Below are 14,161 nucleotides of genomic sequence, written 5' to 3'. Positions count from 1 at the left end.
TGAAGCACTGGGATGGGAAGAAGAGAAGGGGCAATTCCTTGGAAGATGAGACTGGTAAAGTCCCCTACATATGGATAACAAATGACCCCTTGAAAAGGGGGGAGCTCCCTTAGAGAGTTAGTAGCCCCTAACAGACAAGGGATTGATATCCTAAAATAGAAGAGTAAAACCAAGAGAACAGGATAGTCCCCCAGGTGGACTAATTGAGGAGTAACTTGTGGAGGGATATGTGATAAAGAATAGTTTGGATGAGTGAGACCTGTGTACAGCACCTAGCACATCCATGACTGGGCAGTGCCACAAAAAGTTAACATGAGTAAAAGCAGAAGCCTGGGGAGAGAGGTAATGTCCTGGCTGTGAGGGGAAGTAAGGGAATAGTACCGCAGGCAGGGCAGATTCAAGAGGATCATGCTCCTGAGAAGCCTAGCACAGGAGTGGATAATGGGATCTATCCCAGGGTAATAAGAGTCTGACAACTCTCTCCCCGGAAGGGAGGGACTGGAGTTAACACCCCGGCTGAGTGGTAACCACCCCCAGCAGGGGCAGCTAAAGAGTAAGTGACAAGTGGGGTCCTGCCCCCTGGACGGAGAAGGGGAAGGGAGACCCCTGCGGGAAAGGGGGTAATTCCCCACAGGGTGGCAGAATGCCAGACCGCAGGGGCACTGCCACCCCCGCCCCAGGGGGTGCGTCTCTTACCTGGCTGGCTTTGTGGAACTGCTTCTTCAGCCCCGCCACCGACATCCTGTCCCCGCGGCGCTTCCCCGCACTGGGCTCTGCAGCGAACAACAGGCGGCCCGTAGCGCTGCCCAGGCCGAGCACCCGGCCAGCTGGTACCAGCCCGGCCGCGGGCTCTCTCACAAGCACCCACCGCTCTGGAACCCCACGGATGGAAACATTGCCTTCCAAACAGGCTCCACAGCTGCCAGCCCATTGGCCCCCGGAGAGGTCTATGCAAATGCCTGAGCCTGCCGATTGGCCACTGGCGAGGATTATGCAAAGAGGGGAAGTGGATGACGCCCACGCTACCCTGTTGCATGGAGACGGCAGAAGGAGGGAGCAAAGAGGTTTCAGCAGCGCGAGGCGGGCGGGAGGGAGCGAGCGTGGAGCTGCCGGAGAGGTCCCCGCCAGGCGGCTGCCAGCCCGAGAACCACGCACACAACCTCTGACTGCGGGTAGGGGCGTCGCTCCCCGGCTGTACGCTTCTCCGAGCGCCCGGCAGCCGCCGGTCCCCTCTGGCCGCCCAGCTCCGTAAGCCCCTACCTCACCAATTTCCGTTTCAGTCCCTCACCCTAATATGGGGAGAGACACGTCTCATAGCGCTGGAAGGGACCTCGGGAGGTCATCAAGTCCAGTCCCCTGCTCTCTTGGCAGGCACAAGAACCACCTCTCACGGATTTTTTTTTCACGTCCATGTGCTTCAAACCCCTAAATGGCCTTCTCGGGGGCTGAGCTCCCAACCCGAGGCTTAGGAGGCCAGTGCTCAAACCACTTTGCTTTACCTAGCTCACCTCAGCCCTAGCTAAAAGACAACCTCCCACACCTCTCCTGTCGCTCTGCTAATGCTCCCTATTACCACACCTGGGACAGCTGCTCCCAGACCAGGACCCCGATGTGCTATGTGCTGTACAAACACACACCAAAAGTGAATCCCTGCGCCTGGAACGCTTACAGTCCAAGGCCTTGGCCCCATAACCCTCCTCTGCCCCCTGTCGACCTATCCTATGAAATTCCAGTTATGCAAATAGTACAGTATAGCTGAAGTCCACAGCTCACCTCGGTGTCTGCTACATGGCTCTCATGCCAACTCCGTTGACTCTTTTGACATTGACACTCAGGGACTGATGTATTGTGTCAAAGTAGCAGCAATAAATTGATGCCTGTGGATTGATTGCTGCCACCTCTATCCATTGCATAGTTGAAACAAGCCCTTAGTATAAGACAAGAGACTGCAGAGAGAGACACAGAAAGTTTCTGGGATTAGAAGGAAATAATGGTGATGCTATTGGCCAGATGAGGGCTGTGGTCTTAACACACTCTCAGCCCAATCTTATTTTTGTCATTTTTATTTCATGTCAACTTTGTTACCCCCAGACCTGCTTACCTACCTATGTACCCTACACCCATTTCTAGGGCTGCCAATGGATGGGCCAAAGATGATTAAAAAGGCACCAGTGTTTGCACCTGCTATCACCATTACTTGTGGCAGTGACTGGTGCTCCAGGCCCTTTAAAGTGCTGCTGGAGCTCTGGGTAGCACACTCTGGATGCCCCTGAAGGGCTGGCTGGGCAAAGAGAGGAGCTAGCCACAGCTGCCTTTTCTGCATGAGGCCCTGCCCCTTCCAGGGGCACAAAGCAAAGCCCCCTCCCATCATGCCCAGGGGCCTGGCTAGTCTCTCCTCATCACTGCTTGTGTCACTCTCACAGTTGTGTTTGGCACAGAATTTTGATTGCTACAAGGTAATCGAAAAATACGAATACAGTAAAGAGAAGGCAAGGCATTTCCAGAGTGTTTTGGAACTGACTCGGTTAATAATAATGATCAAGAGCTGGGCAGCAAAACCTCACACCTGAACTCATCCAAATTTCAAACTCTGTTGTCAGGAATTTGAGCTTTGCAAACAGAGCTAGCTGTGTACTGGCCAAAAATAAAATATCTGTTCCAAATTTGGCATAATTCAAAATTCACCTCCTTAAAAATAACAGAAATTATTGGTAACACTGGAGTAATGATGCTGTCCTTTAATTTAGCAGTAGCAGTTGCGAAGGATTTATTTGGTGGGCTCTGACTCATGATCTTTGAATGCTTGGGGTAGGCAATCCTGATTGTAATACTGCCCACCTAAAGCATTCAGAAATCACGACTCAACCCCCAAAATCATGAATCTGTCTTAAAATTCATGAGATCTAAATATTATTTTTCCCAGGGAGGGGTTAGTTTGCTTTGATTGTTTGAGTCTTTAGGGGAAGCTGATGACCCTTAAAGCGTATGTATTTCACGGTGCAAATTCAACCTGAAACATACATGCTAAAGTCAGATGAAAGGATCCAGATGGCTAGTGAATGGGCCTCCTCTTGTCTTAGCCATTAGAATGGGGCAGTAACCATTCTACCCAATCCAGCCTTCTCCCCTATCACTAGCCTGTCTCCTTCCCCTCAGTTTCCCTCCTCAGCTCATCCATTTTCCTCACCCAATCACTTCCCCTGCTCTCCTGGGGTGTGTCTACATGAGCCCCTTGCTTTCAGGAGGGGCGTATTAATGAGGGAGTTCAGAAGATGCTAATGAGGCACTTCCTTGAATATGTAGCACCTCATTAGCATAATAGTGGCCATGGCAATTTGCAAGTGCTGCTTTCAAAACGCATGCTGGATATATAGCTGGGGACCTTTCAAAAGGACTCCCAAATCATCAATAGCTCCTTGTTCCCAAAACAAATGGGAAGAAGGGGGCTTTGAAGACAGGGGGGTCCTTTTGAAAGGCCGCCAGCTACATGGGCAGCACACAATTTGAAAGTGGCACTTTTGAATTGCCACAGCCACCATTGTGCTAATGAGGCGCTGCATATTCATGGCAGCATGTCATTAGCATCTTCCTAACTCCCTCATTAACATGCCCCTTCCGAAAGGAGGGGGCTTGTATAAACACACCCCTATAGTCCGCTGTCCTCAACTCAGCCCCTGTAAACACTCTTACACATTTTTGCTCTTCAAACCCGTATTCGCACAGCCTTCTCCTAATTTTAGCTTTTTATTAAGACAAAGTTACAATAACATTTTAATATACTACATATGTTAGTACACGTTGAACCTCCCTAGTTAGTTACTCTCTGATCTGACAACATCCATGGTCCTGCATGATTTTGGGTAGCCAGATGTCCACATATTATGTGGCAGATGGGCAACTTTCCACGTGGTCCCATAAAGTTTGTTTACAGGCATCAGTCCTGGCTCTCGGTATTCTGTGCTGTTATTTAGATCTAATTTACCCAGTGTGACAGAACGCTACAAGAGCTGGGTCAGTACCTTCCTGTTCCCTACCTAGGCTCAGGTAAGGCAGCCCAACAACTACTGCAGGCAGCTGGAGCTCATTAAGAATCAGTCTGCAGTAAAAAGGCTAATCAGACGCCTGTTGCCAGTTAAGGCCTTCTGGCTTGCAAGTGGGGAGAAGGAAGGAGGAAAAAAAAAAAAAGAGGAAGGGTGGGGCAGGGGCAGGGGCAGTGGCCCTGGTTAGGCCCCAAGGTTAGGAAGAGAGAAGCAGTTCATTTGGGTGCTAGAGGAAAGTGGTGGGAGAAGTGGCCCAGGAAAAGGCTGCCGTATTTAGGGCAGGGGAAAACCCCCATCAGCTGCTTCCCATCTAGGGTCTCTAAGCCAGAGCCCAAAATAGTGGGGGAGCCTGGTCTCCCCTACCCTTCCCCTGGAGAGCTGCCCTAGTGGAAGGATGAGGTATCAGAACCTTCTGAAGTGGTCTTGCACTCCCTTTCCCACCCCACGACTTGCCTATGATGAGAATGGGTTGGTAAGTGGAGACCCTTGTCTCTGGAAAGACCCAAGGCAGTGGAAGGGCCACTATGAGTCTCTCTCAGATAACTAGATCTCTTCATTTGATGCTGCCTCTGTAGCTGCCTGCTCTGTTGCGGAAGAGTTGGCCTCTCCTTTCACATTCCTCTCCCATATCACACCATGGTTGGTCAGTTGGTTTTATTCCTGCTCTTTGCAGCCTCAGTCCCCCTGCTTCCTAATATCTCCTCTTTTGAGCAGCACTGCATCTAACAGTTCTCTCTTTGCCCTTTCTATACTCCTATCGTCTACTGTCCACCCAACACCTTCTCATCAGCCTTCCTCTCTCATTTCAGTAGTTGGCTCTCCTCCTTCATAGTCTCCCACACTAATCCTTGGTAACTTCAGCTTCCATGTTGGTGATCCAGCTTTTCCCTCAGCTGCACATTTCCTTGCCCTTGGGGACCTTCATTTGACCTGCAGGCTTGCTTCCGAGGTCCAACTCCCAACAGCGTTGTTCACTTGATTTTGCCTTCATAGGGTACTGCTCTCTTTCTGTCCTCTCTGTTGTGGCAGTTTCCCATCATCCATTCCCTTTCAGCATTGCCCATTAGCCCCATTTGTCTTGTCACTCAGCCTATCACTGCTCTCTTTTCTGCCCTCAGGCCTCTCCTTCCTGCTTGTTCTTCCTTTTTCCATTGATGTGGCTGTTGAATTATTTCCTTGCTTCAGTCTCTACCATCCTTCACTCATTTGTTCCTCTCTTCTATTGGAAGATCCACTATGTCAATAGCTGGTTTTGACTGACACCCAAAATCTGCCTCCTCTGGTCCTCCTTTTATTCCACAGTGTCTCTGGTAAAATTCCTATGAGCAGGGTTCCTGCACTTCAATTTTTTTCTGTCCTTCTTCAGTTCTGATATCTTCCAAGATGAACAACTCTAATTCTCCAACTTAAATGAATCCCTGCAGTCCTAGTTGCCTTTTCATCACATTTGACTTACTCTTCAAACCCTTTCCCCATCATCCCTACACTTCTCTCTCCATACAATATCTCAGAAATTTCATCCCAAATTAAAATGACAAAATATGACATGACTTTTGCACTTCTCCTGTGGATTGCCGCCTCTTTCTACTCTACAATTTCTCCAGTTGTAGTTTGAGCCTCATTCTTCCCTGTAGGCTTCACTTCCTAGTGAAACTAAATCTCCCAAGAGGCACATGCAGTCATGTGACTCCCATAATATGACTTAGTCAGAGGGAAAACTATTTTGCATGATGGGAGATGTAGTCAAACCAGTGAGGCCAGTCCACAGAGGAGAATGGAGAAACATGTATCCAAATTATAGCTCCCATGGTGCACGATCACAAAACAAAAAAGCAGACATTTAGCACTTTAAAGACTAACAAAATAATGTATTAGGTGATGAGCTTTCATGGGACAGAGCCACCACTTCATTTCCAGATCTGGAGGTAGTGACTCTGTCCCATGAAGGTTCATGGATCTGTTTCATGAAAACTCATCACCTAAATCATTATTGGTCCTTAAAGTGTTACATGACTGCTTTTTTGTTTTGAAAATACAGACTAACGCAGCTACCTCTCTGACTATTCATGATGTACTATAGCAGCTTAATGTTGAACTGACTCAATGTCATTTTTAAACACCAAACTAAAGAATTTTGATTCAACACCAAACCAATTAGGTTCTGTTTGAAAAATTCTAAAATGAAACATTTCAACTTTTCTGAACTGAAAAGTGTCAGTACTTTAACTTTTCATCCAGATTTGGGACAAAAAAATAAACGTTGAAATACTGGAATTTTCCACAGTATGAAAATCCTGATTCCCGCCCCTCCCCCAGGCCCAACTGCCAGCATTATTAAGTAGTCTAATGTCATAAGTTTCTTCTATGAAAATAACATAAATAACTGAAAATGACTGAACTAAGGCAAGTGCTCAAGCTATCCTTGTTAATTTGAATACAAAATTAATTTGTAGATTAATTTGTATAGGTTTAAGATAAGTAATATATACCAATAAGATGCAAATAAGTGCAGGGATACAGTAAAGATTAATCTGATGTTATTATATATAACTAGTTAGGAAAGGTAATGTATATTCAGTGTGTGTACATGTGAATTTTAGTAAAAATGATCTGTTCAGTTTTGTCAGTAACAGACTGGCAACCAGCAGGGGTTTGAATATAGATCTTTCAGGGGAATGTGTTTAGAGATTTTCTTTTCTTAATTGCAAAGAGTAAAACATTAAATATTTTGGCTAAACCACGCTCACAAAAGCACTGTTTTCTTTCGATTGGTTTCAGTTCATAATGTGGGATGCAGGGTTAAAATAATTCTTGTGACAGCATATTTTATAACATAAATGCAACTTAATGTAACATTGAAATATCTTTTACCTGTAATGTTGGTGAAAGTAAATTGGATATCAGCATGCTTTGCGTGTTTTAGACATTCTTGCACCTTGCTAGGAGTTTGTGAACATTCACATGTGCCTACTTTTACAGCATGGGTAGGGTGGTTTTTTGTTTTTGTTCTTGTTTTGTTTTGTTTTTTTCTTTCGCTGTAATTTAATAGGACTTTTGAGAGTTGCCATGTTTGAACATCTGGGAATCATCACATGTCTGATCTTTGAGGCAACAGGAGAGGCCTGATAGGTCACACATGTTAAATATGGCACCATTTCATGGACTCACTGGATCACAAAAAGGAACTATCAGATTTTAAAGTTTCGTTAGGCATCATTGACTTGATCATGTTCAAGCAAGCCACACAAGCAGAAGACCTCTTTGTGACTGTGGTGGAGATTACTGGAGTTTATGAATTATTCAAAAATATGTGGATTTGGAGGAGCAAAATGTTACTGAACTGCTTTTACTATCAAATATTTACTGTAAGAATAATTTCACATTTCCCTGCTTACTGGAATTGATGATGAGATCTGTCTGCTACGAGAAAATTCTGTCATTCTTCACAACATGAAAAAAGAAGTATATTAAGTTGCTGTGCACTTGAAATAAGCCAACATATTTACCTGTGCAAATTACGTTGTTAGAGAATTTATTTTTCTTCCAGATGCTTCTCTGGCTTGAGCTATGCACAGATGTGCAAAGCAGAAATGGCATTTAGTAAACTATTAATGCCACCTTCTGGCTTCACTGAGAACTTTTTTCGAAGTCTGAAAGAAAACATAGCACCTTCACCCAATAGCTGCTGGATACCCTTCTAAGTTCATTTTAAATTATAGAATTGGTAAAATTATGTTTTGCAAATTTGTACAATAGGGTCTCAATATTCATGAACCTAAGGTTCGCAAATTCAATCATTTGTGGCCGCTTCCCCAGGGCTCCTGGACATAGAGTGCTGGCAGCCGCCTCTTCCCTGGGGCTCTGGGCAGCAGCGCTGGCAGCCACCATTTATCCCAGGTCCCTGAGCAGCAGTGCCAGCAGCCACCACTTCTCCAGGGCCCCAGGCAGGAAGTGCTGGCAGCTGGGGGCTGCCATATTCGCAAACTTCAACATTTGTGAGGGTTCTCAATGTGGAACCTTCGTGAATTTTGAGACCCTACTGTATGCCCTTTCTAGCTTGCTAGTTGAATTTCAAATGCCCCCAACATATTTACTTTCCTAAGGAAATTAGTTAGTGTAAAAATAAATGCACCTGAATTTGATTTTTTATAGTCACAGCCTGGAAAAAATGCAGTTTGTCCTTTAAAGTTACAGCTGAGGCAATACTCTGGGTGAAATCCTGGCCCAACTGACATCAATACGAGTTTTGCCACTGACTTCCATGGGGCCAAGATTCACCTCTATATTTTGAGGATTGCACTTGTACACTGAAATTGGTATTCTCAAAGGGTCTTAAAGGAGTTAGGTACCCAAATCTTATTGCAACTCAATGGGATTTCAATGCCTAGTTCCTATGGGATTTTGAAAATAATCCTGTTTTGAAGGTCCAATTCTGGAAACGGCTGAACAGTTTCTGCAAGAAACCATGGGAATTATTTTTAAATATTCACAGATTAGACCAATTTAAAGATGTTGTAGGGGCAGATTCATTGTTGCACTCTGGCTACGTTGTGTTGTAACAGGTCTATGACTGACTTGTGCTCCTAGAGCAGCTCAGTGCTGATAGCGTACCACTGAATATGACTCATTAGGCATTTGTTTTATTGATGTGAAATGAGTTGTCAAGTTAAAACAAAATCCTACCCTGCTATATATTGTACTGATGTAAAAGAAGCAGGGGGAAAAGAGCTAGGGAGCTTCTCTCACTGGGGTAAGCAGCAGATGGTCACTCAGAAGAGCATGGGGTAGATGGGCAGCTAACCTCTCCTACACATACAGACGATGGCCTGGTCTATACTAGTGAGTTAAGTCAACTGCAGATATGTGATTCTAGCTGTGCAATGGCAATCGACTTACCTTGCCGTCCTCATAGAGGGAGGTCAGGAGAGTTTCTCCTGTTGCTCTCCCTTACTTGTCGCCACAGCGAGAAGTGCAGCGGTCAACTACCTACCCTAGACAGTTTGATTTCTCTTGTCCCTATTACGCATGTGAATTGAATGCCAGAAGATCAACCCTAACTGGGTTGATCTTCCCAGAAGTGTAGACCTACCTTATGTTAACCCCTCTCAATTTCACAAATTCTTTACCCAGCTATCCTAATTGGATGATCATTTGCAGATTGTTCAAATTCCATTTAGTTTTTTCTTATTGTTATTGGATGATCAATGTTAAGCTGAGATGAAAGGAAAAATAATGTAAATGGGCTTAATCCTGCACCTGTACAAGTCAATGGGAGTTTAGCCACCTTTCTTCACACTCTCCCCCTACTTCTTTTGTATGTCGTGTGGAATGCTGTTGGATTTAGGCCTAAACTAATGGGTCATGTCACCTTAATATTACAAAATGTTAACAATTTTACATATGCCTGGTCTATGATTTATTTAAAAATATGAATAACATTGCCAGATGAGCATTAAACTGAAGGATTCAGCAAAACCAAATAAAAATGGAAAAGATTAAAAGTAGTCACTATTAGTCTATGAGCAGTGTATACTCAGATAACAACAACAAAAAAAGTGTAAGGGAAGGATTTTGCAGACAAATAAGCTGAGCTTCCACCTGAATATTTCAGTTGTGAAATATGGAAGAATCCTTATGTTGTCACTTTTGTTCTTCCCTACAGTTGTTTTTAGACTTTATCTTAAACTTAATGGGCTCTTTATCTGATGTAGATATGTAAGCAATTTTGCAGTAATTTAAAAATGCCACCAGCTTCTCCAGAATTGTCTTAGTATTTTCATGGTGGGGAGAAAGGGAGAACATGACAATCTTTCAGTCTAAATGGTAGTTCCAGATTTTTATAACAGTTTCTAAAAGTGCCTCAGTGTTTTGCAGGTGTATCAAATTGTAAATACAGCTCTGGTCTTATGGTTGTAATTAGGTGCCCATTTACCAAGCCCACATATACAAATATCCAAATTTGCTGTCGCTATTTGAGAGGCCCTTCAGAAAATTTTATTCATAATGTCTTTTATTCACATATTACAATAAAGTTCAATGGAGACTTTTTTATTCCGCATGAAATTTCTCAAGGTTCTCAAGGCTCTTAACTAGTATATGGTGCAGTAAACACAGTGCACTTTTCCTACACAGTGAGTTGAGCAAAGTTTTCCTTCAGGAAATAGGGAGAATGATGCTTTCTCTTTTTGGGTGGGGATGAGCTGAGTAGAGGGAGGGGAGAACAGAGAAAAGGAGGGAAATGGGATTGAATCTCAAGCCAAAGACCTTTTGTACTGCTGTGTGTCGTTAATTATAGTACATACCAATAGTGAGATACTAACTCCAATCTATAGGTGGCAGTGACCTTCCACGATTACATTAAGAAAAAAACCCACAAAAAGAGTGTCAAATGGTTCTGTAAAAGCAAGTTAAATCTGAAGTTTACAAACTTAAAAAAAATGCAAAATTCACTATGTGGGAAGGATACTGGATCCAATACTAATACTGTAAACCTGGATTTCATGTTTGAAGAATGCACATCAGAATTAATATCTCCTATCTCTTTTATAAAATGGAAAATTATTTATTGAATTTTTAATCTACAGAAATGATGTCATTAATAATTATACATTTACTTGCTTTGAGTTAGAACATCAAAACATGGTGTCACAATCCACAGAATGAAATACAAGTAGATTAATGGCAGGTGAAACCTCAAATGGCATTATCTCCTCATCTGCTTTTCTGAGTCTTTTTTATTTATGTATATTAACTGAAATATTTTTCCTCGTGTCTTTTCCTGATGCTCTGCTCCCACTTATTTAATGGCTTCAAATTAGGAGCAAATCACCCACATTTATTTTCAGCCCTTGCTGTCAGTAGTTATTCTAGTGGCAATAGATTAGTTTTAAGTTTTCCAGTCAAATAAAATATAAACGGAGTGTTTATAATGCTCCCAATGTAATTAGGTGGTGAAATTACGGACTTGATCCACAGTCCATTTGAAATCAGACCATCTTTCCATTGACTCCAGAGAGTTTTGGATCAAGCCTCATCTGCTAGGAACTTTTTTAGTGGGGTTGAATCTTGCTGGGGGCTATTGTTGAGTGTCTTTCTCCACCCACTACTTGGTTTTTGCTCCATGAACTCTCTCCCTGATGACTGATTGTGAAGATTTTCAAAATACAATAGTGAGGAAATCCATCTGGCTGCATGATTGTAAAATACAGTCCCTTATGAAAGATAGGTGCTTTTCAGAATTTTACTCAGTGACATAGGTACCTAAATTCCACTCTCAAATCTCACGTAGGCACTTAGGCTATGTCTAGACTGCAAGGTTTTGTCAACAAAATCTGGGGAGCATCCAGACTATGAAGCATGTTCTGCTGGCAGAATGGAGCATTTTTTTCTTTTTCAACAGCTGCATCCTGCTCACCATGAGGAAGAATGCCTCTGTCGAGAGAGATCTGTCAACCAAATATGGAGGCCTCCGGGATGCGGTGCAGGTGCCCCTGCAGCCACCATGTCCACAGCAATAAGCGCTGTGTGGTTCCTGCCTCGAGCCCTTCTTAAAGCTGCAGGAAGCTGAGAGCATGGGAGCATCTCAGCTACACGCGTCAGTCCCCCACACCCTCACAGCCGCACCTTTCCTCAAACCTTGGATGTGGCTGAGCAGCAGGGAGCCTGAGACCCACCTGGGACCTCCTGGGAGCAGTTTCAGAGGTCCCAGGATCCATCCTGAGGATCCAAAAAGCTGGAGGGCCTGGATCTCTGGGCCAAGAAGGAGATGGTACAAGTCTCCAAGGATCACCGCAGGAATGTGGATGTTCACAGCTGCATGGCTGATGCCTTTGCCTAACAGGGCCACGCCCACTGCGCCCTGGAGCAAGTTGTGGCCAAAAGTTAAAGAGCTGTGGCAGAGGTACGTAAGTGCCTGGGATGCGGCAGGATGCTTGGGGGCAGAATCTGACTGCCCTGGGTGGGGCTACTGGGGTCCTTGGGAGAAGGACATGCAGCCCATCCCTGGTGGGCCTGTCAGATGGTGGCTGTGCTTGGCTGCTCACAGACACACCCCGGCTGGCATCTGTCCCCCACCCCAGGAGGAAGACCTCCCCCTCCACGGTGCTGTGCAGGATACAGCAAGCCCCCCACAACCTGGGGGATGTTGCGCTCCCTGCATACCATTGAGGCATGTCTGCAGGCACCTGAACTGTGCCTTGAGGTGGCCAAAGGCATGGTCGGCCTGCATCCTGGTACAGTTCAGGCAGTCGTTGAATTGTTCCCTGATGAGGTCCAGCTTTCCAGTATATAGCTTCATCAGCCACAGCATGAGAGTGTAGGCCACATTCCCCATGATGCAGAGTGGCATCTGCAAATTCCCAATCACCAGCTCATGCTGGGGGATAAATGGATAAATGTACCCACCTCCAGCGTTGGGCACAGACTGGAATTATAGAACATGTGGGCATCATGTGCCTTGCTTGACCACCCAACATAAATGTCCATGAACTGTCCATGGTGGTCAACCAGAGCCTGCAGCGTCCTGGAGAAGCAGCCCTTTTTGTTGATGAACTTTGGCTGTGTGTTGCTCTGAGATGCGGATTGGGATGTGGGTCCCACTGATAAGTCTAACACAGTTTGGAAACCCCAGGGCAGTGAATCCAGCCACAACCTGGTCCAGGTCTCCCAAATGGATGACCCTCCAGAGCAGGATCAAGTTGATGGCCCTCACAACCTGAAGAGGGAGGCAAATGAACACATGTGACAGAGACAAGGGGAGGGAGTACGTGGGCCTTTGGGGGGGAAGGTGTCCCCAGCCCCCTCCTGCCCACTCCCCATGCTCTCTGGGACCCCCCCCACACCAGCCCCCCGTATAGCAAGGCTATGTGAAGGTAGGATGGCACAAATCCCCTGTGCACTGGAGGAGGTGGGTGCAGGTGTGTGGCTCCTGCCGCCAGGGCAATGGCCTCAAAGGTGATCTCAGGGTTGACCTCACTGAGGAACAGGAAGGCAGCTGCCAGAAAGTTCAGCACAAGCTGCAGCTTGTCCATGTGGAAAGTGCACAGGCAGCTCCAGCAGCATGGCACCCAGGAATCAGCTGTGTCACTTGCGAATGCAGGGCAAGCACAGGGGGCACTGTAAGAACTCTGCTGTCCCTCACAGGGATAGGCGAACTTACAGCAGGGGCAGGGAACAGCTGTCGAAGTGCGCGTCTTTGCATGGCTCTGGCACCAGCTCTCAGAAGGAGCTGATGACTTGCAACCCTGGCTGGCCACCTGGAACCACGCCATTGTACCAAGAGAGTGGCTAGGCTGCCTGGCTGCTCTGTTAACAGAGCGGATCACTCTTTCGATATCGGGACACAATCTGCCAAACAGGAGTTTTGTCGCAAGATATCTTCTGATACAACTTCTGCTGACAAAATCCTGCAGTCTAGAGATAGCCAGAGGGCCAAATTTGGAAAATATTTGTACATAAATATCAAGGTAGCTCCTCTTAGGTTTACAGAAATGCTTAAGCAGGTTTGAGTTTTAACTCTAATGTCTTGCTATGGGAGTTTGGTAGCACGTGTTGTCATTTTTGTAAACCGTACCAAATGCCTGTCTATTTTTAGGCTCCTAAACACCTTTCAAATCTGCCCTTTAAGGCTATGTCTACCCAGCAGAGCTATTTTGGAATATCTTGGTGTTCTGAAATAGTTATTTCACATCTTGCAAATGTGCCTGTTATTTCAAAATATTTTTTGAAAAAACAGGCATGCTCCTTCAGCATCTCTGTACTCCTTGTTGCAGGAGGAGTAAGGGATGATTCAAAATAGCGCATTATTTCAACATTTGGCACTGTTTAGACCATACCAAATGTCAAAATAACCTATTTTGGAATAATATTGAAATATGATAAACAATTTGCATAGCACAAATTGTGTAGCTTATTTTGAGTTTAGGGTTCCATGTAGACATAGCCTAAGTGTCTAAATCACTTTTGAAGATAGAAGTTAGGCTCTTAAATCACTTAAGTGCTTTTGGAAGTTTTTACTGAAAAGACCAAAAATGTAAAAATTACCTTCAGCTTTTAAGACTGGTGAAAGCCCATGATGGTTTTAAATGGGACTAGTGTTGGATAGCATGGGATGAGTCATTTCT

General features: G+C 45.0%; 1 protein-coding gene across 2 annotated transcripts in view; it reads right to left on the bottom strand.

Annotated features, from left to right (window-relative positions):
* The window catches only part of SH3GL3 (SH3 domain containing GRB2 like 3, endophilin A3), an 87,927-nt gene extending 87,084 nt beyond the window's left edge, over positions 1-843 (bottom strand). For both annotated transcript variants that reach the window (XM_075006732.1, XM_075006733.1), the window contains exon 1: positions 697-843. In XM_075006732.1, the coding sequence (XP_074862833.1) occupies positions 697-741 (45 nt within the window). In that variant the 5' untranslated portion in view covers positions 742-843. The remainder of the gene's footprint in view (positions 1-696) is intronic.
* Positions 844-14,161: the final 13,318 nt, after the last annotated feature.

This window comes from Carettochelys insculpta, chromosome 12 (assembly GCF_033958435.1).
Source record: "Carettochelys insculpta isolate YL-2023 chromosome 12, ASM3395843v1, whole genome shotgun sequence".
Lineage (NCBI taxonomy): Eukaryota > Metazoa > Chordata > Testudines > Carettochelyidae > Carettochelys > Carettochelys insculpta.
This window is presented reverse-complemented; position numbering and strand designations above follow the sequence as displayed.